Here is a 25,259-nt window from a genome sequence, read left to right as displayed (position 1 = left end):
TACAATCTTATTGATAATAGATAGGGGTGAAAATTAGCACACTGCTGTTTTCTCTTTTTCCCCCGTTTAGGGAACATAAGCTATTATCCAAGTTGTTTTTGAAATGTTATCATTTTTTAAAAAAAAGTGAGAAATGTTCAAAGTTAAGCTGTCAGTGATCCTGTAAGTTACTACATGTTACATTTATTTTTCACAATCTAAGATGAAACCAGTTTACTAGTGTTTCTAGCATAATTGGAATGAAATACAATGGCGGGAATGGAAGAAGAGCCCTCAGTCAGATGGTTTAGCCAGGCCCATCAGGCTTGCCTGTCATTTGGGTCCCCCTTAACCTTTGGCATGAGTATCATCACATAGTTTATACACATGGGACCCATTTCACTATGTAGATGATTGATAAAATAGCACCACATGTCCTAGAGCAGTAGCCTATGTGTGGATAAGAAAATCTCACCTTCTCTTCTGGAAGAGGTGAGGTAAAACATTACTTCCCTTGGATGGACTGAATAAGAAATACTCTTGGATCTAATTTTGACTTTACTATGTATGAACAATTCCACTGAACTTTCAAAGTTAGGAAAAAACAAATATTTATATGACAGCAATAATTGACCTGTATGCTGTTAATCTCAGTCCCAAGTGAGAAGAGAGTTCACAAGCCAGAATCACTGTCACTTTGTGGCATGGGCCTGTGAGCACAGGAATGTGCCTTGCAGTCCATGGTAGCCCATCTCATGCACACCAAGATAAGTTGAGAAGCTCTGGATAAACAAGATTATGGTTTTGAGTTTAAAACATGGGATTTAAGATACATCTCTATTGTTATTTTATTTCTTTTTCTCTTTGGCCTATAGTGCCTGGATATTTGATGACCTGATTTTCAGTGGGTCACCTGCTATGTAAAGAGCAGGAAAGACTATTAGTTAGGAGACATGCAGACACCACTTTGGTAATGTCTCCATAAGGCATATAAAACCAAATGCCTGGTTGGAGAGAGGTATGCCATTCTAACGCTGATCAAAAGCAAACTGGCATAGGTATTTCAGACAGAGCAGACTTCAGAACAAGGAAAATTATCAGGAATAAAGAGGGGACAACAATAAAGGGGTCAGTTTTCCAGGAAGACTTAACATTTTTATTTAAGTTTTGTTTTATTTAAAGACCAGTGTAGTAGTACATAACAATTTTTAACATGCATGTATGTATGTATGTATGTATGTACCTAACAGGCATCAAAATACATGAGACAAACTGATAGAATCACAAGGAGAAATGAACAAATCCACTTCTATAGTTGGAGACTTCAATATCTCAGCAATTGATAGATCCAGCAGGCAGAAAATCAGTAGGGATATAGGTGATCTAAACAGCATTATCACAACTAGGTGAAATTGACATTTATAGAATACTCCATCCAACAACAGCAGTTTTCACATTCTTCTCGGGCTCACAAGGAACATTTACCAACATAGACCACATTCTGGGCCATGAAACATAGCTTACCAAATTTAAAAGAAGAGAAACCATAAACAGTATCTTCTTAGACCACAATGGAATTAAACTAGAAATCAATTACTGTAAGATAGCTGGAAAACCCCCAAATATTTGAAGGTTAAACGTCACATTCTAAGTAACACATGTGTCAAAGAAGAAGACTCAAGAGAACATAAAAAATATTTAGAGTCAAGTGAAAATGAAAATATAACTTATAAAAATATGTGTGATCCAGCAAAAGCAGTGCTCAGATGGGAATGTATATCATTAAATGCATACAGTAGGAAAGTACAAAGATCTAAAACCAAGATTCGAAATTTCCACCTTAGGAAACTAGAGAAGGAAGATAAATTTAAGCCTCAAGCGAGCATAAGAAAAGAAATAATACAATTAGAACAGAAGTCAGTGAAGTTGAAAATAGGAAAACAACAGAGAAAATCCATGAAATCAAATGCTGATTCTTTGAAAAGATTAATTGAGAAGCCTTTACCAAGCTAACCAGGAAAAAAACCAAATACCTCAAAAAATAAAGTCTTTCTGTGTGAAGGATGGTTTTGAGATCCCCTCATATAAAAAGACCAGTTCTCTGGGCACTTTCAATTTGGTTCTCCTGAGAATTGAATCTGATGAAAGCTAGATTTGTTTTAAGGTATAATGTTATTTACTGACATGTCACCTCTCTTTATGTAGTTAATCCTAAAACCTTCCACATGTCTTGAAAGATCTTAAGATGATGTATATTTTTATACTACTTCATTGCATGTGTTTATCTTTTGATGACAAGCTCAACTATCTGCACTATATCACTTATCTAGATGAGAATGAAAAAAATGTTATTCAGAAAGTTCTAAATATTTCAACAGTTGATTAAGCCATTCAGCAAACATTTATTGAATGCCTCCTCTGTTCAAGGCGTCATGCAGGGAATTCTGAGGGCATTACAAGGCTGGGTGGAAGGTTTGAAATGAGGGGGCAGGCTAAGGGTTGTGGGAGATCAGAGGAGGGCAGGTGGTTTCAGTCTAGAAGTGGGGATGGGGCAGAGTATTTTCATGGAAGAGACATTTTCTGAGTTACATCTTGTCCTAAACTTAAGATTTAGTTAGTTGATAGGCAAAAAGGATATCCCAGGGAGAGAAAAGGGCATCAATAGTTTGTTGGAAGGGTGCAGATGTGCTCCAGGAAGAGCAACCCATGTAGTTTTTACTGAAACAAGTAGATCCCATAGAAGAAAGGTGACAGGTAGCTTGGGGCAGCCTCTGGAGGACCTGGAACCTGGGTGGGAAATTTGAACTTTGTTGATCGGCAGTGAATTACCATGGAAGGTTTTTGATTATGGGAGCAGGACTAGAGTGTTAGAAGAGTCCTCTGGTGGTGGGTGCAGGATGGAATAGAGTCAGGAAGGAAGAAATAGGCCCAGGACTTGATAATGGATAGTTTGAGCCTGAGCAAAGGTCTGTGTTAGGATGGTGGCAAAGGCAATAGGAAGGATGGGCGCACCAGCTGCTGTCATGTGGGCCAGATGAGTCCAGTCTTGTTGGCACGGTGCAGCCCTGGTTGACTCTGCTGTAATTGGCTGGACTGTGAGCTTCTGATAAATGTGTAATTGCTGGATTTAATTTCCTAGTGTGCACCTGTGTCGTCCATAAACGCTGCCATCATCTAATTGTTACAGCCTGTACTTGCCAAAACAATATTAACAAAGTGGATTCAAAGGTAAGAGGATAGCAGTTTGCTGATTAAGTGTGTGTGTGTATTGTGTGTGCTGTGTGTCACCGTCTCTCTCCCTCCCTCCCTCCTTTCCTCCCCCTCTTCTCCCCGTCCCCAGACCTCTGCTTCCACATTCTTTGAAGCCAAGGGTTGTATTAGAATAGAAATTTCTCTCTGTCTCTTTTTTTTAAATTATGGCATTTGTATTTCTGTACTTATGTGGCATCATCTCTCCTTTGTGAGGACCCCATTAGTGGTTAGCTGGGTATAAGCTATATGGATTGTTTCTACTCATTTGGAGAGACTTTTGGCAGAGTGAAAGGAGCCCTGAACTTGGCATCTGACAGCCTGGATTTGAATGCTGAATCCCGCCTCAGTTAGCCATCTTCTCTATGAGCTGAGGCAAGGCCTACAATCTCTCTTTTCCTCAGTCTTAAAACAGGATCAGTGTTTCCCTCACACAGTTTTTGTAAGTTAAACAACATAGAATTGATGTGACACATATGTTAATAACTGTAAATTATGTTTCCGAAGTAAAAAGATTGCTGGCTTTCTCCAGCCTCTTAAGAAATTTCAGGGAAGATGTCTCTCTCTCTCTCTCTCTCTCTCTCTCTCTCTCTCTGTGTGTGTGTGTGTATGTGTGTATAAGCTTCAACATCATTCTTGCCACTCATATTGCATTCATCTGCAATAGGCATACATTTTAAATTCTAGAGGTAAAAGCAGATGGAGTGTTGCTGACACTTAGCAGTAGATTTGCAGAGGCATTGGAAGAATGACTCTGGAACACAATGGTTCTTTATAGTACACATATAGGATTGCTAAAGAGTATACGTAGAGGTATAAACCACAGCTTTTCCAAGAAAGAGGCCAGAAAAGTTTCAAGAAGAGTAATGATTGCCCTACTCCTTGTCATGCACGGATCCATTGTTGTAGCATAAAATTGTGGTATGGACTGCAGAGTACATGCCTAGTGGAATTATTTGCTGGAAACTGAGATTTAACTCAGATTGTCGGATTGCAAATGCAAGGCAAAGAAAGGCTGGAAGGGCTGAATAAGTAGTTACTTTAGTGTCACTTTGGAATAAATTCTTTCTGTGGTTCCATGGCCTCTGAGTCTCTTCTTTTTGTTTTTCCCTCCGTGACACAATGTCTGGAAGAACTTATAGTGATAGCAAGTATATATAGTGTGTAAAAGACCCATTTAATCCTGAAGCTAAAAGGTTCTGGGAAATAGATGGGGGTGTTAGGGGATTGGCAAGGAGAGAAATATGGCCTGAATATGAAAGATGAAGTGAAAATCTTAATTTTTATTTCTCAAAATGGCGAATGATCTAATGTGCTTCCCACATTTCTGTCTTGTCCTGTTCATTAGAAAATGTGTTTAGTCTGGTTAGTAAGACCTGAGTAATTAATCAGGGCTGAGTACAGTAAAATAATATACCTAGCTCAGGTGTCATAGTGACATTTTGCATTTGATGGGTTCCTATTACAGTTTTTACAAGAGACATTGGTATGACATTTTAGCTCTTGTCCCTTTATTTCCTTTTTTACAGATTGCAGAACAGAGGTTTGGGATCAACATCCCACACAAGTTCAGCATCCACAACTACAAAGTGCCAACATTCTGCGATCACTGTGGCTCACTGCTCTGGGGAATAATGCGACAAGGACTTCAGTGTAAAAGTGAGATGCTGAGGTGCTGGGTACCCACCTCTTCATGGGAACACTGTGCCCTAAGCTTTCAGAATTCTATGGACTCAGAATCTGTCCTAGAACTGATGGTTTTAGATATGTTGTAAATCAACATCTTAGTCATTTTAAACTTACATGTTTCTTGTCAGGCATGTAAAGAGAACTTCATCTGATGCCAACATTTTCTAACCATAGGACATTAAGTCAAATGGTATATTCAGTGATCTAGCTCACTAGCTGACAAATACAGCCTAGACACTATATTTTAATAGGTGTTTGGAAGAGAAAAAGATGGGATCTTAGTCAGAAATGGAAGATGGTTGAGTCAGGTGAGACACTAAAAAGAAAAAATAAATAAAAATTTAAAAGAAATGGAAGTTAGGAGGAGGTGAGGAGGTGAGATGGCCAAATGAGAAGGTTGGATTAAGAGTAAGAAATGGCAGGAGAATAGATCTGATGATCTCACCAGAAATCAGCAGGAATTGAGTTGTCACAGCATAAAAAGAGCTGCCCTGGGTCTTGTGAAAGAGATTGGAGACAGGGGTAGAATGAAGGAAGATAAAGCCTTGGTTGTAAGCTTGCGTCTCACCAGCTGTGCCCAGTGGAGTGAAGAGTTTGGAGCTTTGGCCCTAGCAAAGGCTCTGAGTGGGTGAGAGCTGATCCCTGTCCTGTTAGGAGTTAGGGAGCTGTTGGCCTTGAGCCATCTCGTATGGAAATGTAATGATGTGACTGCCGTGGGGTGCACCTGAAGCCTTCCTTATCAGACACACCCCAAGTCGCCAGTTGAGGAGAGCAATGGTGAGGTAGAATTGGCATGAGTGTAGCCAGACAACTTCCATTGACTGCTTGGACTTATGGAGCTTGCTTCTGTCAACAAAAAGAGGCCAGTCACTTGTCTTTAAGAAGGGCACATTCTTCTATCTCTGTAGAACACTATTAATTTTTTTTCTCATAAAACCAAAACAGTAGCCAGCTCATGGATAACTTGTAGGGCGTTGGTCCAGGTGCAGCTTGATCTTAGCGTGATGGTCTCACCTGGGTATGGGTTCCCAGTGGGAAGTCCCTTTCTGCCTTGCATGGTTGTTGCTGATGTGCAGAGCCATGCATGGGGCTCATCTGCATTGTCCTCTTCCCTAGTGGCCTGAGGGTAGCACACCTGCGGCAATCTGGCTCTTGTGATTTTTGCTTTTATGGTCACTTAGTGGTTTTGAAAGGCTTCTGTAGGCTCGTGTGTCTTACACCTGTCTTCCTGAGAGGGGTGGGTTTCCCAGGAGGCTTGTCTCGGGGCTCCTGTCTCTCAAGGGCACCTTCCAAAGCCCTCTACTTGATTTGGTGGTCTCTTTCTTAAAGAAGGCCTCCTAAATTATGTAAATTCAGGCCCCACAAAACCTGGATCTGTGTGTGCTTCCAAGATGGACTGACTCCATAAAACAGGAATGTGTTGCTTGTTGCTTCAGTTTCACCTCCCATCAGCAGGGCCCATGTCAAAAAACTGTCTCAGAATTTATTCCAGCTGACAACGCCTCAGATCCTTCATCGTCCCCAGGCAGCTTCCGGTGCCCCAGGAGCTTAGCTTGCTTTGCTCACCTCTTCAACTGCCATTTGTACTCTGACCTTCAAAAAGTTTTAAAAGTTGCCTTTTCTGAATAATATTTCAATGTATGTATACCACATTTACCCTTCAATAAAAGTAAGTTTCAAAAAAAAAAAAAGTTGCCTTCCCCCACTGTGAAGCAGTTAGAACCACAGGCTGCAAATGCTGAGAACCACAGGCTCACAGGATGCCCATCTCTGTGCTGTGAGGGCTGCCCAACCACAACAATACTCAGAAAGAAAGCTGCAGATAGAGGTTTTTCTTGTAGAAACACCATTTCCATCCTGTTTGAACAGTGATCTACATGTGGCATTTAAACTGCTACCTTTTATTTCACTGTTGAGAGACAGAAAAAAATACAGTTGACATGATTCTTTGTTATTTAATTGCCTATGAATTGCCACTATGATAAACGTTTTAATCTTTATATTAGATCATACTAAGGCAGCAATGACTGTTACATGTGATTTAGATGAATGGGTTTCATCAAATCATGGTGAAAAAATGTATTTGAAATATATTATTCTTTAGTATGCCTGGCTTTCTACTTCTGCAGAAAACAGAAATAGATAAAATGTCAGGAACTATTACTAGTGTGAGCTTAATTTTATGAGAAAATGATACTGTTCAGCCTGTTATAATAATTCCTCTATTATAATCTTTCAGGCTATTAAAGTTCTCTGTTGCAGCACATGTTGACTTGGTTCCTTTCTGAACATGGATTCTGTTTTCCTCTTCCCTCTAGTATGTAAAATGAATGTGCACATTCGATGTCAAGCGAATGTGGCCCCTAACTGTGGGGTAAATGCGGTGGAACTCGCCAAGACCCTGGCAGGGATGGGTCTCCAACCTGGAAATATTTCTCCAACCTCGGTGAGACTTTGCTTTTTTTCCATGTATCGTAATTTAGAAGTTGCTCAGATGTGGTGAGACCAAATGAGAGCATGTGGCCTCATCAAAGTTCCTAATCTTAGCAAATACAATAAACAGACTTATTGCCTGCCTTTCTTTTTTCTTTTCTTTTCTTTTCTTTTCTTTTCTTTTCTTTTCTTTTCTTTTCTTTTTCTTTCTTTCTTTCTTTCCTTCTTTCTTTCTTTCTTTCTTTCTTCCTTCCTTCCTTCCTTCCTTCCTTCCTTCCTTCCTTCCTTTCCTTTCCTTTCCTTTCCTTTCCTTTCCTTTCTTTCTCTCTCTCTCTCTTTCTCTCTCCCTTTCTTTTTCTCTTTCTCTCTCCTCTCCTCTCCTTTCCTTTTTCCTTCCTCCCTCCCTCCCTCCCTCTCTCCCTCCCTCCCTTCCTCCCTTCCTCCCTTCCTCCCTACCTCAGTCTTCCGAGTAGCTGGGACTGCAGGTGTGCGCCACTATGTCAGGGTAATTTTTTATGTTTTTTTGTAGAGATGGAGTCTCACTTTGTTGCGCAGGCTGGTCTCAAACTCCTGGGCTCAAGCGATCCTCTCGCTTTGGCCTCCCAAAGTGTTGGGATTACACAGGTGTGAGCCACTGTGTCTGGCTGAAATCACATTTTTAATAGCAATTTGTTTCACAATAAGATTGTATGTACAGTTATATGACAAGAAATAATGAGCATGGGCAACAAGTAATAAACAGAAAGCAGAAGAAGGACTTTTTTCCTTTCTTTTCCTTTTTTTTTCTTTTTTCTTTTCTCTATTTATTTTTTGAGACAGAGTCTCGCTTTGTCGCCCAGCCTGGAGTGCAGTGATCTTGGCTCACTGCAACCTCCACCTCCCAGGTTCAAGCAATTCTCCTGCCTCAGCCTCCCGAGTAGCTGGAATTACAGGTGCCCACTACCACACCGGCTAATTTTTATATTTTTAGTAAAGATGGAGTTTCTCCATGTTGGCCAGGCTGGTCTCAAACTTCTGATCTCAAGTGATCCGCCCACTTTGGCTTCCCAAAGTGCTGGAATTACAGGTGTGAGCTGCCACGCCCGGCGTTTCTTTTCTGTTTTAAAATCAGCTTCCTGTTACTGTGGTCTGGTGAAAGCCTAAAACCCAGGAACCTGGGTTATGCTTTTGGCTATGGACCGGGCAGGACAGGTGACTAGTAACTATGGGCGTCAGCATCCTCACCTCTAAGGGGTTCAACTTGAAGCTTTCTAAGGCTCTGCACAGCCCTGGAGTCCAGCAGTTCTGCAGTTTCGGTTTATGGATTGTGAATTTATCATTCACATTCAGCAAGAGACAGGAGTCTCTCCCTCTGGACACTCAGGAGTGAGTGGAGTTGTGTCAGTTGCAGGTGCACATGTTTTTGTCCGCACTCTCCCTGAATGACCCCCACCTGCTGTCATCCAGTCGAGCCTTGGCTGCTTCCCAAGCCCATGTCTTACTGTTGCCTTCCTGGTCAGCGTCTAGAGATGGGAAATAGCCATGGTTGTAAGATCTGAACAGTGTAGCTTGGTGTCCAGTTCATGAAAATTATCGACTTAACTAATTAATCTCTGGGTACTGAGGAAGGGAAGTGCAATTACTGTGAGATTCTTGATAATCCTGAAAATGTCAGTACCAACCACCTCATTTCCTTTTTACTGAAAGACTCCTGCCTAGTAGATCAGGGACTTTTATTGACATTTTTTTTTTTTTTTTTTTTTTGAGACGGAGTCTGGCTCTGTCGTCCAGGCTGGAGTGCAGTGGCATAATCTCGGCTCACTGCAAGCTCTGCCTCCCTGGTTCACGCCATTCTCCTGCCTCAGCCTTCCGAGTAGCTGGAACAACAGGCGCCTGCCACCATGCCTGGCTAATTTTTTCTATTTTTTTTTTTTTTTTAGTAGAGACGGGGTTTCACCGTGTTAGCCGGGATGATCTCGATCTCCTGACCTTGTGATCCACCCGCCTCGGCCTCCCAACGTGCTGGGATTAGAGGCTTGAGTCACCGCGCCTGGCCTATTGACAATTTATTGAATTGCCACTACGATAAACGTTTTAATCTTTATATTAGATCATACTAAGTCAGCAATGACTGTTACATGTGATTTAGATGAATGGGTTTCATCAAATCATGGTGAAAAATGTATTTGAAATTTATTATGTAAAAAAATGTATTTGAAATCTGGTCTGTCTGTCTTGTGGATAGGCAGGCAGGATGCCAATCTTGTGCGGGGATTGCTAATGCATGGGGCAGTTATCCCTGAAGAGCAGAGATTGCAGATATCAGCCTGAACTAGGGCTTCTAAGATACAGTGGAAATAAGATAAGAATAGGAATAAAGATCATGCAGCACGATCTTTAGGAATGGACAGTGCACTTGTCATTTGAATCAAGTATCCTTAATCCATGATATCCGGCGCCTGGCTGGATGTTAGACTTTCGATCTATTGTCTAGTGGTAGCTTATCTTATAAATGTCTCAAGGTGGGCCAGCTGCAAAAGTCACCTTGCCTTTAGGTAGCAACATCCTCAGGTACTCAGTAGGATGGAATTGGAAAGCCAACTGAGGCAGCACACTTACCTTCCATTCATTGCATTGAAACTAGAACTCTCATCATGCTGGTGAGATTGTAGATTGGTCAGTCTTTGTAGACGGCAAGTTGGCTGTGTATCAGAAGTCTTCAAAATTAGCACTTTGGCCCAAGGAATTCCATTTGCAGGAAGTTATCTTAAGAAACTGAATGATGATAATGACAATACAGCTTAAGTTTCTTGAATGTGCCAGGTACCAATCTAAGTGCTTTATATGCATTTGTTCATTTAGGCCTCCTAATGACTCATGTGGCAGATACTTTAACCTTCTCTTTGTCAGAAGAGGAAACTGAGGCAGGGAGAGGCTGGGTAGGTAACTTGCTCAGGGTCTCAGGTTAAGTTGCAGAGCTGTTATTGAATCCAGGCAGCTTGCTTGAGAGCTAGACCCTTAATTACTCTGTTTTGAAGATTTGCATGAAGTGTATTCACTACAGTGTTATTCACTATGGTGAAAAAGGGGAGATGCCTCATCTTTCTAATAGCAGGGGAATTAATATGTTGTGAGATATCCATGAAATGGATATTGAATAGCCGTTAGAACTCATGTTCTTGAAAGATATTTAAAGGCATGAAAAATACCCAGGACAAATTTTTGAATACAAATGTATGTTATGAAACAATAATTTGATTATGTTTTTAAAAATTAACCAAGTATAAAAACGTGTGCGTGTGTGTGTTATTTATACATGGATATGGATATCTTTGGCAGGGGGCTGGTGGGATTTTAGGTATTTAAATTTTTATTCTTCATGCTTTTGATCATTGTTCTAATATTCACATTGGACTTTTATTTCTCCTATATAATTTAAAATATTAATTACAAAACATTGCTTCATTCGTGTCCTGGTGCTGAATGATGCTTGAATCTCTGAGCAGACATGAAAATTGCTCTCTGTAAAAAGTGGACACTAGGTGGCGCTCATGGAATGAGACCTTCCCGTGGAAAGCCACTGCAGAAGGCACCCTAGGGGCCACACAAGGCATTGGTGTTTCCATGCATTTCCACTTGAGCGCTAACTGTAACTCCATGGCTTAGACGTATTTTTAATTGACCTTTTACACCAAGCAGCAAGCACAGATTTAGAAGCTGATACTGAGAGAGTTTCGAGTGGCAGAACCGATCATCTGTCAAGCTGAGTTGATCTTTCCCCCACGTTATACTGGGGGTGAGGCTGCTCCCAGCCAGTAAGGTCTTCTTCGTGCATGGGTGCTCCGTGCTCCTGCTGCAATGTCTGACTTACTATGTTCTTACTCTTTCAGAAACTTGTTTCCAGATCGACCCTAAGACGACAGGGAAAAGAGAGCAGCAAAGAAGGAAATGGGATTGGTGTTAATTCTTCCAACCGACTTGGTATCAACAACTTTGAGTTCATCCGAGTGTTGGGGAAGGGGAGTTTTGGGAAGGTGAGTCTTGGCTGTAACTGTTGGGTTGAAGTAAGTGTGCTCTGTGTATGGGGAGGGGTGTGTGTTTGTGTGTGTGCACGCATGTGAACATACTCACATTTCTCATGTGCCATTCTTTCTTCCCATTGTGTGCACACACCCTAAGACCCCCAAGAGGACTCCCTCATGCTCCCTCCTTTTGCTTTGCCATAGGTGATGCTTGCAAGAATAAAAGAAACAGGAGATCTCTATGCTGTGAAGGTGCTAAAGAAGGACGTGATTCTGCAGGATGATGATGTGGAATGCACCATGACTGAGAAAAGGATCCTGTCGCTGGCCCGCAATCACCCCTTCCTCACTCAGTTGTTCTGCTGCTTTCAGACCCCCGTAAGTATGAATTGCATTCACTGCACAAACAGCCTCTTTTGATAAAGAGCTGAGACAGTAAGATACTGGAGATTTCATAAAGTTGAGTATCAGAAATTTTGGGGGATGGGCTCCCAAGGCAGGGTCGTATGGAGGTATTGGTGACTTCTGACAATCTCTGGAGGAAAAATGGAAGCTTATGAATTCACCCCTTCCCTTGTGCTGTCCTGTGGAAGGAGCACCGTGAGGGTTGTGTGTCCCAGGATTGAAAAGGTCGTCAAACGTAAATCTTCTCTAGGTGAAGTGAAGGTGAGTGAAAGTTACAGAAGTCTAAGAACAGAGAAAATGCCATGGGCTGATTGTCTTGATGAATTTGGCTGTGACTCTGCTTCTAAAGCTGGGCTGGTTCTGACCTGGGCATAGGAGTTTAGAAGAGGGGTCTGAGAGGACCCAGAGAGGTACCTTGATTTGGAACATCCCAGGGCATTGCTCCTGGCCTTAGCAATGACCCTTTGCCTGAAACCATGGACTGGTCTTAAGAATTGAATCTGTCTGCCCTATAATGGTATGCGTTTAAGAATGCTTCTGGCTGCAGTTAATGGAACACTTGACCAGCGGTGGATTAAACAATAAATAGAAAGGAAGGGTTTGGTTCATTAGTACAAACCTTTTCCTTGTTGTTTCACATAATGAGAAGTCTGGTGGTGACAGTGCTGTGGTTGGATTTGTTGCTCAGTGACATTGGACATGTCTTTCCCTTGGGGTTCCAAGGTATTTGCTGCAGCCCTAGATGCCACACCTTGGCATGATAGCATCCAAAGCAGAAAGCATAAGGGCAGGGGCTGAAGGGCTTCATGGCCAGTCTCCTTTTCTCAGGGAGGGAAGATCTTTCCTAGACTTGGGTCAACTGCCCTGTATGTCTGTTCTCACATTGCTACAAAGAACTACCTGAGACAGGGTAATTTATGAAGAAAAAGTGTTTAATAGACTCACAGTTCCACAGGCCGTACAGGAGGCATCCTGGGGAGGCCTCAAGAAACTTACAATCATAGTGGAAGTGTGAAGGAGAAGCAAGCAGGGTTTCATGTGACAGCAGGAGAGAGAGAGAGTGAAGGGGAAAATGCTACATGCTTTCAAACAGCCAGATCTCATGAGACCTCACTATCATGAGAACAGCAAGGGGGGAAATCTGCCTCATGATCCAGTCACCTCCCACCAGGCCCTTCCCCAACGTTAGAGATTCCAATTCAACATGAGATTTGGGTGGGGACACACAGCCAAACCATATCATGCCCTTAGCAAGGGAGGCTGGAAGAGCAAATACCAGGCCAAGATAAGCTGGCAGACCGTGATTGGTTCACACCAACCTTGATTCAGCCCCTGGAGCAGGGCATTCTGCTTCTATTTAGAATCAGGCTCAAAATTGGGCTTTTGATATCAACGAAGAGGGAAAATGGCCCTGGAGAAGGCACCAAGAGGGAGGATCTGCCACAGATGTATCAGAATCTTGCTGTCAAAAGGCATTCTGGGAGAGTGAATTCTGGGCATGTTCCTGGCCTGTGCCACCATCAAGGAAGTAGGGGATTCCACGAGAGCGGGATAGGGGCGTCTGACCAGCCAGGGAGGCTGGCAATACACCTCTAGGGAAGGTAAAGCCATGCTGGGACCAAACGAGTGAATTAGAATTAGTTAGGCAGAGAATGAAGGTGAATATGTCATACAGGGTCAACAGCACACCATGGGTCTGCTGGTGAGACAGAGCGTCAGGTGTGAAGGAGGCTCAGCACACACAGCATATCGAGGTTGAAGACGGGCCTTGAGAACTGAGGCAGCTGAGGTGGCCCAGGGCCAGGCCATGAAGAGCCTTGCAGGCTGCATTAAGGGGTGTGGGTTTAGTCCTGAGAACAATGGAAAGTCATGGAAGAAGTGGAAGCAAAGGAATGACATATCAGGTTATATGTTTTAATTATGAAAATCTAATTTCTTGCAATAGGTAATATAAGTATCCTCCAAATATTCATATCCTTTCTCCGAAAGAAACAATTATTGCTCGTTTTATTTATAGCCTTTGAGAGAATTTTCTGTACATAAAAGCATATATATACAGCACGTATACACATACATGTTTATCTTTAAAAAACGCAAATAATAGTATACTTTGCCCATGATTCTGTATTTTTAAAATTTAATTAATCTATTTTTTGAGACACGGTCTCACTTTGTCACCAGGCTGGAGTGCAGTGACGGTTATGGCTCACTGCAGCCTCAAGCTCCCAGGCTAAAGCGATCCTCCCACCTCAGCCCCCTGAGAAACTGGGACTTACAGGCACATGCCACCACACCTGGCTAATTTGTGTTATTTTTTGTAGAGATGGGGTTTTGCCATGTTTCCCAGGCTGGTCTCAAACTCCTGGGCTAAAGCAATCCACCCACCTCAGTCTCTCAAAGTTCTGGGATTACAGGCATGAGCCACTGTACCTGGCCACTTTATTTTTTTTAAGACATAATATTAATAATATATATTGGAAATTGTTTTGTATTTCTATATACCAAGCTGCCTCATTTTTAATGGCTGCATAGTACTCCATTTTAGAACATGACATAATTAAACTTTTCCTCCTCTGTTGCTATGTATTGTGTTCCTAGTCTTTTATTTCAGTCATTGTTGCAGTGAGTCCCCTTGTACTTTTGTCTTTGTGTGCTTATGCTGGTGTTTCTGTATGACACGTTATTAGTAGTAGTATTGCTTGGTCAAAGGGTATATGCATTTCACATTTTGATTGAGTTCAATTGCCCCTCTCCCCCATTGTGGTTAAAGATAGCGAACATTTTATTGTCCATGTACCACACATGGTTTTAAGTGCTTTATGTCTGTTATCTCATTTAATCCTTACAGTAACCCTCTGAAATAAGTTCTGTTATTATCACCCCATTTCACAGAGGAGAAAACTTAGGTACAAAGAAGCTTAGTTCCTAAGTGGCAGAGAGGGTTTGAAGCCAGGTGGTCTGATGGCAGAATCTAGGCAGGCTCTTCCCTCCTTGCTGGGCTGCTTCTCTAAATTCACACTCCCAAAGCTTGAGTGAGAAGGCGCATTTCCCCACCTTCCCATCATGGCATGCTATCTGTTATTTGGATCATCTGAGAGATTAGAAGAATGGTATATTTGAAGTTCCAACTTGCATTCCTCTAACTGTGAGTGAAGCTGGGCGTTTTCATATGTTCCAGGGTCACTAGTATTCAAATCTGTGTTGGGAGGGACACATGCAGCCTGGAGAATGGGTGGAGCAGAGAAGTCTGAGAGCTTGGTGACAGGATGCACTGAAGGAGATACGTGGCGTGGACTCCTACACCACTCCAGTGTTATTGAGAGAAAAACAACTGGGGAGGCAGCTAATGGCTTCATGGGCCTCAGTTCCCCTGCGCTCCTCTCCCTTCCCCTCTGCTCCTCATCGGTCCTCAGTGGCTCTTGATGGCCCTGGAGCCCATGCTGCTCCTGCCCCCATCCTCTGCTTTCCCTCTGCTGGGTCAGCCCTTGGTTCCCCTGGAGCTCCAGTTCTCCCTGCCCCACACTGCTCCCTGGAGTAGCCTTGAAACGATTTCCTTTGCTGGGCACTTTGCCAATGTAAAGCCCCTCCCCTGCCCTCAACCCCTTGTTGGGCTCTTTTCTTGGAATAGAGGAGTGGAGTTACAGCTCAAGGCTTGAGAGGGACAGCTGGTAGCTGATACTGGTTGCCCGCCAGGGTTTCAAGTGCCAGCCTCCTGAACACCACCATGAACACCACGAGTCAAGCCGCAGAGCCAGGTGACCTCTCAGATCTTCTTCCTAGGGCCTGAGCCAAAGATCACATGGTTTCCTATGACATGAGGTTAGATCATCTTCACCAGGTGGTAACCTTTGAGTCAAGCAGTCAACTGGTATTTAGTGAGCTTAGCCTGGTCTTGCAGCAGCAGTGGTTCCAAGTTACTACTGCTGAAGCAAAGAAGTATCTCATACCTAAGGGGAATTTGATCTGTAAAAGGAAATTCTGGTGATTATAAGCAAAGATCTCATCAACAATTAGATTATGTTATGGTAGAGTAAAATGAGGAATTAAACTGGAACAGATTGGGAACCCAATCAATATAGCATATACAATCAAAATGTTCTAGGAAAATATATAAATTTTACAATATACCAAAATTTTAGCGGCCACATGAGCTTCCCGGTGTTTAGTGGGTGAAGCCTTTACTAGCATTGAAGTCTATTTTTCCTAGTGGAAGTTTTATGTTTGACCACAAGGTGGCAGTCATTACCGCAAAGTTATTTTTATTTCTCCACCAGAGAAACCAAATGCATGGAACTGCCATTGCGGTTTACGATGTGTGTATTGATTGTAGTAGATGTCTCCAAAGCAAAGGATAAAGGGAATGTACCCCTGCTTTAGGCTAAATGATAAAGAAGTAGTGGGAACCCACTTCAAACAAGCAAGTGAGGCTGGGAACAGGCAGCACTTTGGGAGGTCCGAGGTGGGCTGATCACTTGAGCCTAGGAGTTTGAGACCAGCTTGGCCAACATGGTGAAACCCCATCTACTAAAAATACAAAAATTAGCTTGGTGTGGTGGTACATGCCTGCAATTCCACCTACTCCAGAGGCTGAGACAGGAGGATCGCTGGAACCCAGGAGGCAGAGGTTGCAGTGAGCCGAGATCGTGCCACTGCACTCCAACCTGGGTGACAGAGCGACACTTTGTCTCAAAAAAGAAAAAGAAGAAAAAACAGCAGCAAGGGAGATTTTCTAATGCTGAGATAGAGGTATACAATTTTAATTTTGCTGTTGTTGATGCCTTCTTTGAGGTTTGCAAGATGTCGGACCCCACAGTACACATAGCTTTTGCTCGCTGTGCATTCATCTGTCGTAAGTCCTTATTTACTGTGGTAAAACTATCCCCATTTACAGTTGTAAAACCAACTATGAAGAACAGAAAGTGTTACTTGCTATGAGAAATTACAGCAGAAAGATGCTTACTTTTTAGCTGCCCAGTATTGCAGGCCCTGGCTTCTCAAGTAAGATGCTAATCAGTGTGTAATGCTGAACTGTGACAGTCTTCCCTGGAGAATTTAGGAGTGAGGGAGGGTGTTGGAGCCACTCTATCTGTAAAGCATTTCATTGTGAGGGTCTTTGTAAAAATGACACTCCCCTCATGCAGCCCTGTGGAATCAGTCTCTCTGAAGCCTACAGCAGGGCAGTAACTAGCCGAGGATCCCTTAGATTGTAAGTGGCAGAGACAAAGTTCAAGTTTAGGTCAGGCTGACTCTGACTCCATATGTTGTCTTATTCCGCATTTAGTTGTTGATTCAGCCTTGGCTTAAGCACCTCCTATCTGTCTTGGCTCCCCACCAACCTGACAATATGGAAATGGCATTGCCCTTGGGAACAGAAAACCTGAACTCTGTTTTAACTTTGTTTTCCACTATCTAAATGGCTTGAGTCTGTCCTAAAATTCCTTTGAGCCTTAAAGTTCTCATCATTAAAATGAAAACAGGATGGCTGTGAGGGTCAAATGAGAGAATGCAGAATATTTTGTACACTGTGAAGTACTGTTCAAAAGTGAGTCAGTTCGACCGTGGTGATGACCCCCTCCCTCCTCACACCAAAGGAAAAAGGTCCCAAGGCTTCCCAATGGCCAGCCCAGACACCCACATGGAGGGGACAGCAAACACTGAGAAGGTAAGTATTTTATAGGTCCTTTTGTTCTTGGCAAAAAGGAAATAGTAAGCAAATTTCAAATATTTGCTAATTTATCAAGGTTGCTACAAAGGTTTATGAACCCACAGATTATTTCCCCTTTTTTGATAATTATATACACTGCTTACAAGTATATAAATGGGCATCCTTATCTGTTTCTGATAGCACTGCAAATCCTAATAGTTTGTGACTAATTTGATAACCTGTACTAAAACTCATAAAATGTATACTCTTAGATCTGTTTTTCTGATAATATAGACTACAAAAATAATATAAAGAATAAAATGTTATTCATAAAGATATTTAATTTTCAGTGCTTTATTTATATATATTTTTTGTCAACATCTCTCTAATCCTCCAGCCTCTGGTAACCACTATTCTATTCTGTTTCTATGAGTTTGGCTTTTTTTGATTCCACAAATCAGTGAGATTAAGTGGCATTTGTCTTTCTGTGCCTGGCTTATTTCACATAATACAGTGTCCTCCAGGTTGATCCATGTTGCAGATGACAGGATGTCTTTCTTTTTAAAAGCTGAACAGTATTCTATTGTGTATATATTCCATTGTTTCTTTGTCCATTCATCCATTGGTGAACACTTAGGTTGATTCCATATCTTGGCTATTGTGAATAATGCTGCAGTGAACATGAGAGTGCAGGCGTCTCTTCGACATGCTGATTTCATTTTCTTTGGATGTATATCCAGTATTGGAATTGCTGGAGCATGTGGTAGTTCTATTTTAATTTTTTGAGGAGCCTCCATACCGTTTTCCAAATGGCTATACTAATTTACATTCCCACCAACAGTGTACAAAGGTTCCCTTTTCTCCACATCCTCTTCAACACCTGTTATTTTTCATTTTTCAATAATAGCTGTTCTGACAGGTATGACATAATATCTCATTGTGGTTTTAATCTGCATATCCCCAATGATTAGTGATGGTGAGCATTTTTCTATACCTGTTGGCCATTTGTGTATGTGGTTTTTTTTTTTTTTTTACTTTTCATTTACTTTTATTTTACTTTAAGTTTTGGGATACATGTGCTGAATGTGCAGGTTTGTTACATGGGTATATATGTGCCATGGTGGTCTGCTGCACCTATCAACTGGTCATCCAGGTTTTAAGCCCTGAATGCATTAGGTATCTGTCCTAATGCTCTCCTTGCCCTTGCCCTCCCACCCAACGGGTTCCGGTGTGTGATGTTCCCCTCCCTGTGTTCTCATTGTTCAACTTACGAGTGAGAACATGTGGCGTTTGGTTTTCTGTTCCTGTGTTAGTTTGCTGAGAATGATGGTTTCCAGCTTCATCCATGTCCTTGCAAAGGACATGAACTCATTCTTTTTTTATGGCTGCATAGTATTCCATGGTGTATATGTGCCACATTTTCTTTATCTAGTCTATCATTGATGGACATTTGTGTTGGTTCCAAGTCTTTGGTATTGTAAATAGTGCTGCAATAAACATACATGTGCATGTGTCTTTATAGTAGAATGATTTATAATCCTTTGGGTATATACCTAGTAATGGGATTGCTGGGTCAAATGGTATTTCTGGTTCTAGATCCTTGAGGAGTCACCACATGGTTTTCCACAGTGGTTGAACTAATTTACATTCCTACCACCTGTTGGCCATTTGTATGTCTTCTTTTGAGAAATGTCTATTCAGGTCCATTAACCATTTTAAAATTGGGTTGTTTCTTACTATTAAGTTGTTTGAGTTTCCTCTTTATTTGGATATTAACTCCTTATCCAGATATGTGTTTTGCAAATATTTTCTCCCATTCCACAGGTTGTCTCTTCACTCTGTTGATTGCAGAAACTTTGCAGAAGCTTTTTAGTTTGATATAATTCCGTTTGTCTGTTTTTGCTTTTGTTGCCTGTGCTTTTAAGGTCATATTTTAAAAAGTCATTGCCTATGCCAGTGTCACAGATTTCTTCCCCTAAGTCATCATTTGGTAATTTTACAGTTTTAGGTCTTACATTTAAGTCTTTAGTCCATTTTTCAGTGATTTTTTTATGTAACATGAGATGAGGGTCTATTTTTATTCTTCTGCATGTAGATATCCAGTTTTTCCAACACCATTTATTGAAGGGACAGTCCTTTCTTTGTTGTGTGTGCTTTTGATCTTTGTTGATAATTAATTGATTGTAAAGGTGTGGATTTATTTCTGAGCTCTGTATTCTGTCCCATTGGTCTATATATCTGTTCTTATGCCAGTACCATAGTGTTTTGATTACTGTAGCTTTGTAGTAGATTTTGAAATCAGGTAGTATAATGCCTCCAGCTTTGTTCTTTTTGGTCAAGATTGCTTTGGTGTCGTGCATTGTTTATAATAGGAAAATATTAGAAACAACTTCAGCATTTAGCAAAGGGGGTACATTTCAATAATATACTATTTGATGAGAATTTTCAGCCAGTCAAGAGATAATTTTATGTTAGGTAGTTAAATTGTCAGGCACCGTCATAAGCACCTAACATGTATTGTTTATTGCATGTGATTCCTATAACAGCCTTATAAGATAGGTACGATTATTATCTTCATTATGTCAAATGGAAAAGTGAGACACTGAGGAGTTAAGTCATTTGCCTAAAATCTGTCACAGAAAATGGTAAAAATAGGAGGTTAGAATCCAGGAAATAATACAGAGGTTATGATGATGAACAGTCTGTATCCATGTCAGGTCCTGCCCAAGATAGTGAGTTGGCAGACCCATTACCCTCCCTAGCCCCAGAAACGACTGCCAGGAAATTATGCCAATAAGCTCTCAGGGACTGGATTAAGGTAGTGGAATTATAAAGGATTTTTTTCCTATTTACCAAATTTGGTGATAGGATTACATTTCTTCAACAATGAGGGTAGGAGGAATAAGCCATTATTAAGTCAGGGACCAGACCCCTGGTCTCTCAGGACCTGGGATATGGCCTAGTACGTGCTGCCTCCCTGACTCATTTATGGTGAAATTCACATCACACTCTTTTTATCTGAATCAGTGAGGTGTCGTGTCAGCAGCTGAGTCCCTGGCATGGATGTCCTGGAATCCAGGCCTCCCATCCCCCATCCCTGGCTCCCAGGGGCCTCCCCTTTGGTTCTCCTCCAGGAGAGAGAAGAACAAAGACTAATGGGTGGGGGATGGAGGGGGGCCATCACAGGAAGGGGGAGTGGCAAAGTAAATATTGGTCTGAGGCTTCAGGCTTTGTTCAGAGACCCAGTTTATGGAAGCAAAGGTTTCCATTTGGAAAACAGAAGACACTTTGTGGCCAGTGCCCAAAACAGCCTCTCACTAGCAGGCCCTGGGACTGGGTGAGAGGGCCGAGCCAAGTACCCCTCATTGTTTTGGGAATGACTTAAGTTTGTGTTTAGGATCCACCGCTTTCAGGTGGGCCACAGGACGCTCCAATGCCCGTCGCTTTTGCCTCCTCCCGCTCCTCTGCCTGCTGGGGCATCCTCATGATGTCAGCCTGCAAGGGTGGAGTTCCTGGCAGGACCACAGCTTTCCATAAGAAACCACTTCGCAAATGGCCAACAAAGTTGAAATCCTGGTTTTTGAAGGTCAGAATATCTTGGAATCTTGTGAAATAAATGACATCGCTGCATATGTGCTGGCACAAAATGATCTCAAGTGTGCTCAGTGTAAATGGCAGCATGAGTGCAAAGGAACATTCTTTTCTTTGTATTACTTTCTCCATTGTTGTTTTATTAAATATTAGCAAAGAAGTGGGAGAGGCAGAGAGCAACCAGGCAGCAAGGCAGTCATGTGGCCCTGGAATTAATCTTTCAGAATTTCCCCAGGCAGGGAACTGCACTGTGACCTTCAGCACAAGAGCTCTGAGTTCTAATTCTGGCTTAGCTGGCCCACTTGTCTTTAAGAAGGTCCCCTGCCTTTTATTTTGAGATAAGCATCTCCACCTAAATGTGTGTTCCTTACTCCTGGACCTGTTGGCCAACATACCTTTAGGGAGTGCCCCTCCAGCTGGCTTCAACACATGGGGACGCAGCAGGGCTGCAGCCTGCCCTGTCCAGCTCCCCTTTCCCTTCCTGCGGCCTCACTGAGCATTTGGCTGAGCCCCTGCCAGCCGCTGGTTGTGGGGAGGAGAAGGCACGCTCAGCCCCTACAGTGGCATTACTGCTTGTGCTCTGTGTTGCTGTGACACCCAGCGCAAGGGGAAGAGGCCCCGTGACAGAGGGTTAGACAAGGAGAAGGGGAAGTATAGCCGAAAGGCTTTCCCCTTCACAGGCATGGGGATTCTGAAGAAGCCTCTGTTCATGCCTTGGGGTAGTTGGTTGATTCCTGGGGACTGAATGATGCCCACTTTGTAGGAGCGGATTAGCGAAGAAGGAAAGGGCAGTTCATGAGACCCTAGCATATGTCCCAGGTGCTCATATTCATTACCAATATCTATGAAACTAAACTGCACATTGGCATTCCATAAATATCCGTTGAACCAGATATCTCATTTAATACCCAAAGCATCCAGGGAAGAGTATCATCCTCATTTTAAAGGCCTAGAAACTGAGATCCAGAGAAGTTAAACAACTTGCCCCAGATCACACAGTAAGCCAGAGTCAGTGCATGGATTCCTGACCTGACTGTCCTGCTAAATAATATACAAGCCATTTCCATTATATCACAAACAGAAGTTTTGAGTCTCTAACATGTACAGCTGAGAATACTGTCATTAGACAGGAATAGAGGCAATTTTCCACAATAGGTGGTTTTTGGCCTTTTGGGAAATACCTAAGGATATTCCCTCTGATCTGTTTGGAACCAGGTTTCCCCCTTTCCCTGAGCAGTGACTGCAACAAATACAATCTGGTTTGCTACGGGTCATTTGCTGCAGTTTGCCTTTGGCTCTGATCAAAATAGAAAATGAGCCAGAACATGGTGTTTCCTGTCTCTGCATGTTCCTACCTTATTCCTAGTGTTCCATCTTTCTTTTAGGTTATTAATTGTGGATTTATTTCCATAGTCAGACAAGATCTTTGGACCCGTCTCCTTCTCTTCTGAAGATTCTCTGAAGACAAAATGTGCATAGGCCTTCTCCAGGGTCTGGATTTTTGGGGGATTATTTGGGACCTTTGCTTCTGTCCTCTCAGGCTACCAGGCTTTCTGACCTTCTGTTGCTAAATAGGGCCACAAAAATGAATAGGAATAAAAGAACCTGAAGTTCAAGCTGTGTCTTTGGCTCTGTCTCTTTGGATGCAACTGCCAAGATATTTGGTGTGACAAGAGGATTTGAAATAATCGGCCTGTTTTTTCAGTTGGAGGTTGTTCCGTTGTAACTGGTCTTGTTTTTGGTAGCCGTCATTATCACTGACAACCTAGAGACTGAGTACACCGCCACCTGCGTGTCTGCTAAGACAGTATGTGGAGTTTCGTGTAATTAAAATATTTGATGTAACCAGAACACAACCCAGGTCACACTTTGCCCCTGTGTCTCATGATGACTGAAAGCTTTTGGGGTGGTGATTGCTTGATTATGGTTTTCCTGGACCCAACTTGGAACGCTTAAAGCCTGCCAAGTTATAGATACTCTGTCTTCAGTAGGGCCCTTTATTGAAACACCAAGTGCCAGGACTGCTCAAAGGGTGAAAATGAGATGGGTGTTCTGCCAGGTAGTTTAGTGAAAAATCAGTCAATCCAGGATCACACTGACTGAATGCTAGGCAGAAGAAACAGTTATTTTATTTGTTTTCGTCTTTTGCAGAGTTAGTGGTCTTGCTATGTTGTCCACACTGGTCTTGAACTCCTGACCTCAAGCAATCCTACTGCCTTGGCCTCCCAAAGTATTGGCCTCCCAGGCGTGAGCCACCGTGCCTGGCTAGAAACAGTTTTTTAAAAACTCATTCTAGTTAGGAAGAGAAGACCAACAGGCATGAAAGAAAAGTGTACAGTAGATAGCATGTAGTAAATATAGTCCTTATGCTACAAAAGGAAAGGTAGTTGAAAATGAACATTGGGTTCCAGGGGAAACTCTTAAGTATGTGCCAGTCTGTGCTCAGAAGTACAACCTGATTGGCTGTGAGACTAAAACCAACTAATAGCTTTAAGCAGCCCCTCAGGTGTGGGCTGCAGATGGTTCCCTAGGAAGCTGGGTTGACTCCTGCTGTGACCAGCTGGGACTGCCAGGTAGTACCTGAAGTGGCTGACAAGGGGCTGCCACCCCACCCTGAAGACAAAATCATGCAGTCTAAAAACCTGACTGCTTTGGATCAAAATCATACCCTGTATTATGTTCTAGTTTTTAAATTACTTGGGTTTTCCTTAATTACTTAATCTCTGCTGAGAACCCAGCTGCATCCATCTCTTCTAGGTCCAGAATTATCCACAGCATCTCATGAGCAGAAACAGCCCTGTCAACATAAAGTTAGCAGACTCGTCGCGTAGAGAGTTGTGCACTGGCAGGTTACGGGGGAAGGTGTTCATTCATTCAGCAGATATGCACTGAGTGCCTGTGAGGCGTAGGGCTCGCCTTCAAGCCTTGAGGACGCAGCAGTGAGCAAAACAGAAAAGAGTCCCTACCCTCATGAAACTGACATTCTTTGGGAAGCTTATAAGGCTGAAGCTCATGAACAGATTGTTCATCTTGTAGTCTCAGCTGGTGACCCTCCATGGCAGGCTGCTCCCGGTGGCAATTCCTGGATTTTCCTTTCAGACAGGCTCAGAGCAGTCATCTGCTTGAAGAGTCTGGGGGGCTTGTGTGAAGCTGCATTTGCATATCAAGTGCTCCGTTATATTTTTTGTAGGATGTAGTGAGATTACTGGAGGGAGGGGTAGCTCGAGTCCTTGGTCCTTGGTACTGTCTCTGGTTAGTGGTGGGTTCTGGGTCACTATTATAGGGGTTGGGAGGTTTAAAGCAGGAGGCAGAATGGCAAGAGTAGCAGCCCCAGTAGGCTGCATTTGCTTCCATTGCCACTTGCACGATCTTTCTCATCCCGCTGGCTAGACTAGTCTGTTCACTGGCAGCCCCTGCATCAGGCTGTGAGGACGCCCTGTCTACCTCCCGTCTCCATCCCTGTATTAACCCATGTGCCATCAAGAGCGACTGACTCTTTCTTTACAAGGTTCCTTTTCCTTCCTTCCCTATAAGCTAATAGCTTGGCTCAGGCTCGCCAGCAGACCCTCCCCTTTTTGCTGGAGGGCTTTGGCATGCCGTGTCTCTTCTTTGGGGCCACCCAGGGAGTTCTGTTTCCTTTCTGTGGGAGGCTTCCAATTCTTAGTTACAGCAAAAGAGCCTGTATTTTTTAGCTCACTCCTGCCCACTTCTGGTCTGGAATGATTTATGGCTTAGGTGTTACAAATGGGAGTCCTGGAACTCTTCCCAGAATCTCTTTAATTCCATTCTTGTGGTATATGACGTTCTAAACATTAAAATGATGTAATATATAACTCCCAACCAAAACAAAAGAGGAGATCCCTGCTAGCCAAATTCTTCTCTCCTCTCCATACACGTTTTTCCATCGCTGTGCAGTGAATCCTGGGATGTGTTTGTCAGTCAGCTTCCTTGTTCTTCTGGCTCCTCACTCCCCGGGGACCACCGAGCCACAGACTCCATGGTTTTCTCTGAGGGCATTCGAAGTGAAAACTAACCTGCCCCTGCAGCGAGCCCAGACCTTCTACAATCATGTCTACCAGTGGTGAAAGGCAGTTCAAGATGAGTTGGACACAACCAAGAAAAATAGGGAACCAATATGTCATAGCTCCTGTCTGTCTGCTGTCTACAGAAGGAGGCTAATAGCAGCAGATTTGGTGAGGGCCAGTGGCCCATGGACCTGCCTGCTCCAAGGCAGCAATCATGGGAGTGGGGTCAAGGAAACACTAAGG

The 25,259-nt window shown here is 42.8% G+C and overlaps 1 protein-coding gene across 1 annotated transcript in view; it reads left to right on the top strand.

The window, feature by feature from the left end:
- Positions 1 to 25,259, top strand: part of PRKCH (protein kinase C eta) — a 232,002-nt gene that overhangs the window by 126,934 nt on the left and 79,809 nt on the right. The window contains exons 5-9 of the mRNA XM_055289164.2: positions 3,119 to 3,207; positions 4,758 to 4,887; positions 7,236 to 7,363; positions 11,220 to 11,363; positions 11,556 to 11,729. Of these exons, the coding sequence (XP_055145139.1) occupies positions 3,119 to 3,207; positions 4,758 to 4,887; positions 7,236 to 7,363; positions 11,220 to 11,363; positions 11,556 to 11,729 (665 nt within the window). The remainder of the gene's footprint in view (positions 1 to 3,118; positions 3,208 to 4,757; positions 4,888 to 7,235; positions 7,364 to 11,219; positions 11,364 to 11,555; positions 11,730 to 25,259) is intronic.

This window comes from Symphalangus syndactylus, chromosome 8, assembly GCF_028878055.3.
Source record: "Symphalangus syndactylus isolate Jambi chromosome 8, NHGRI_mSymSyn1-v2.1_pri, whole genome shotgun sequence".
NCBI classification, from domain to species: Eukaryota; Metazoa; Chordata; class Mammalia; order Primates; family Hylobatidae; genus Symphalangus; species Symphalangus syndactylus.
This window is presented reverse-complemented; position numbering and strand designations above follow the sequence as displayed.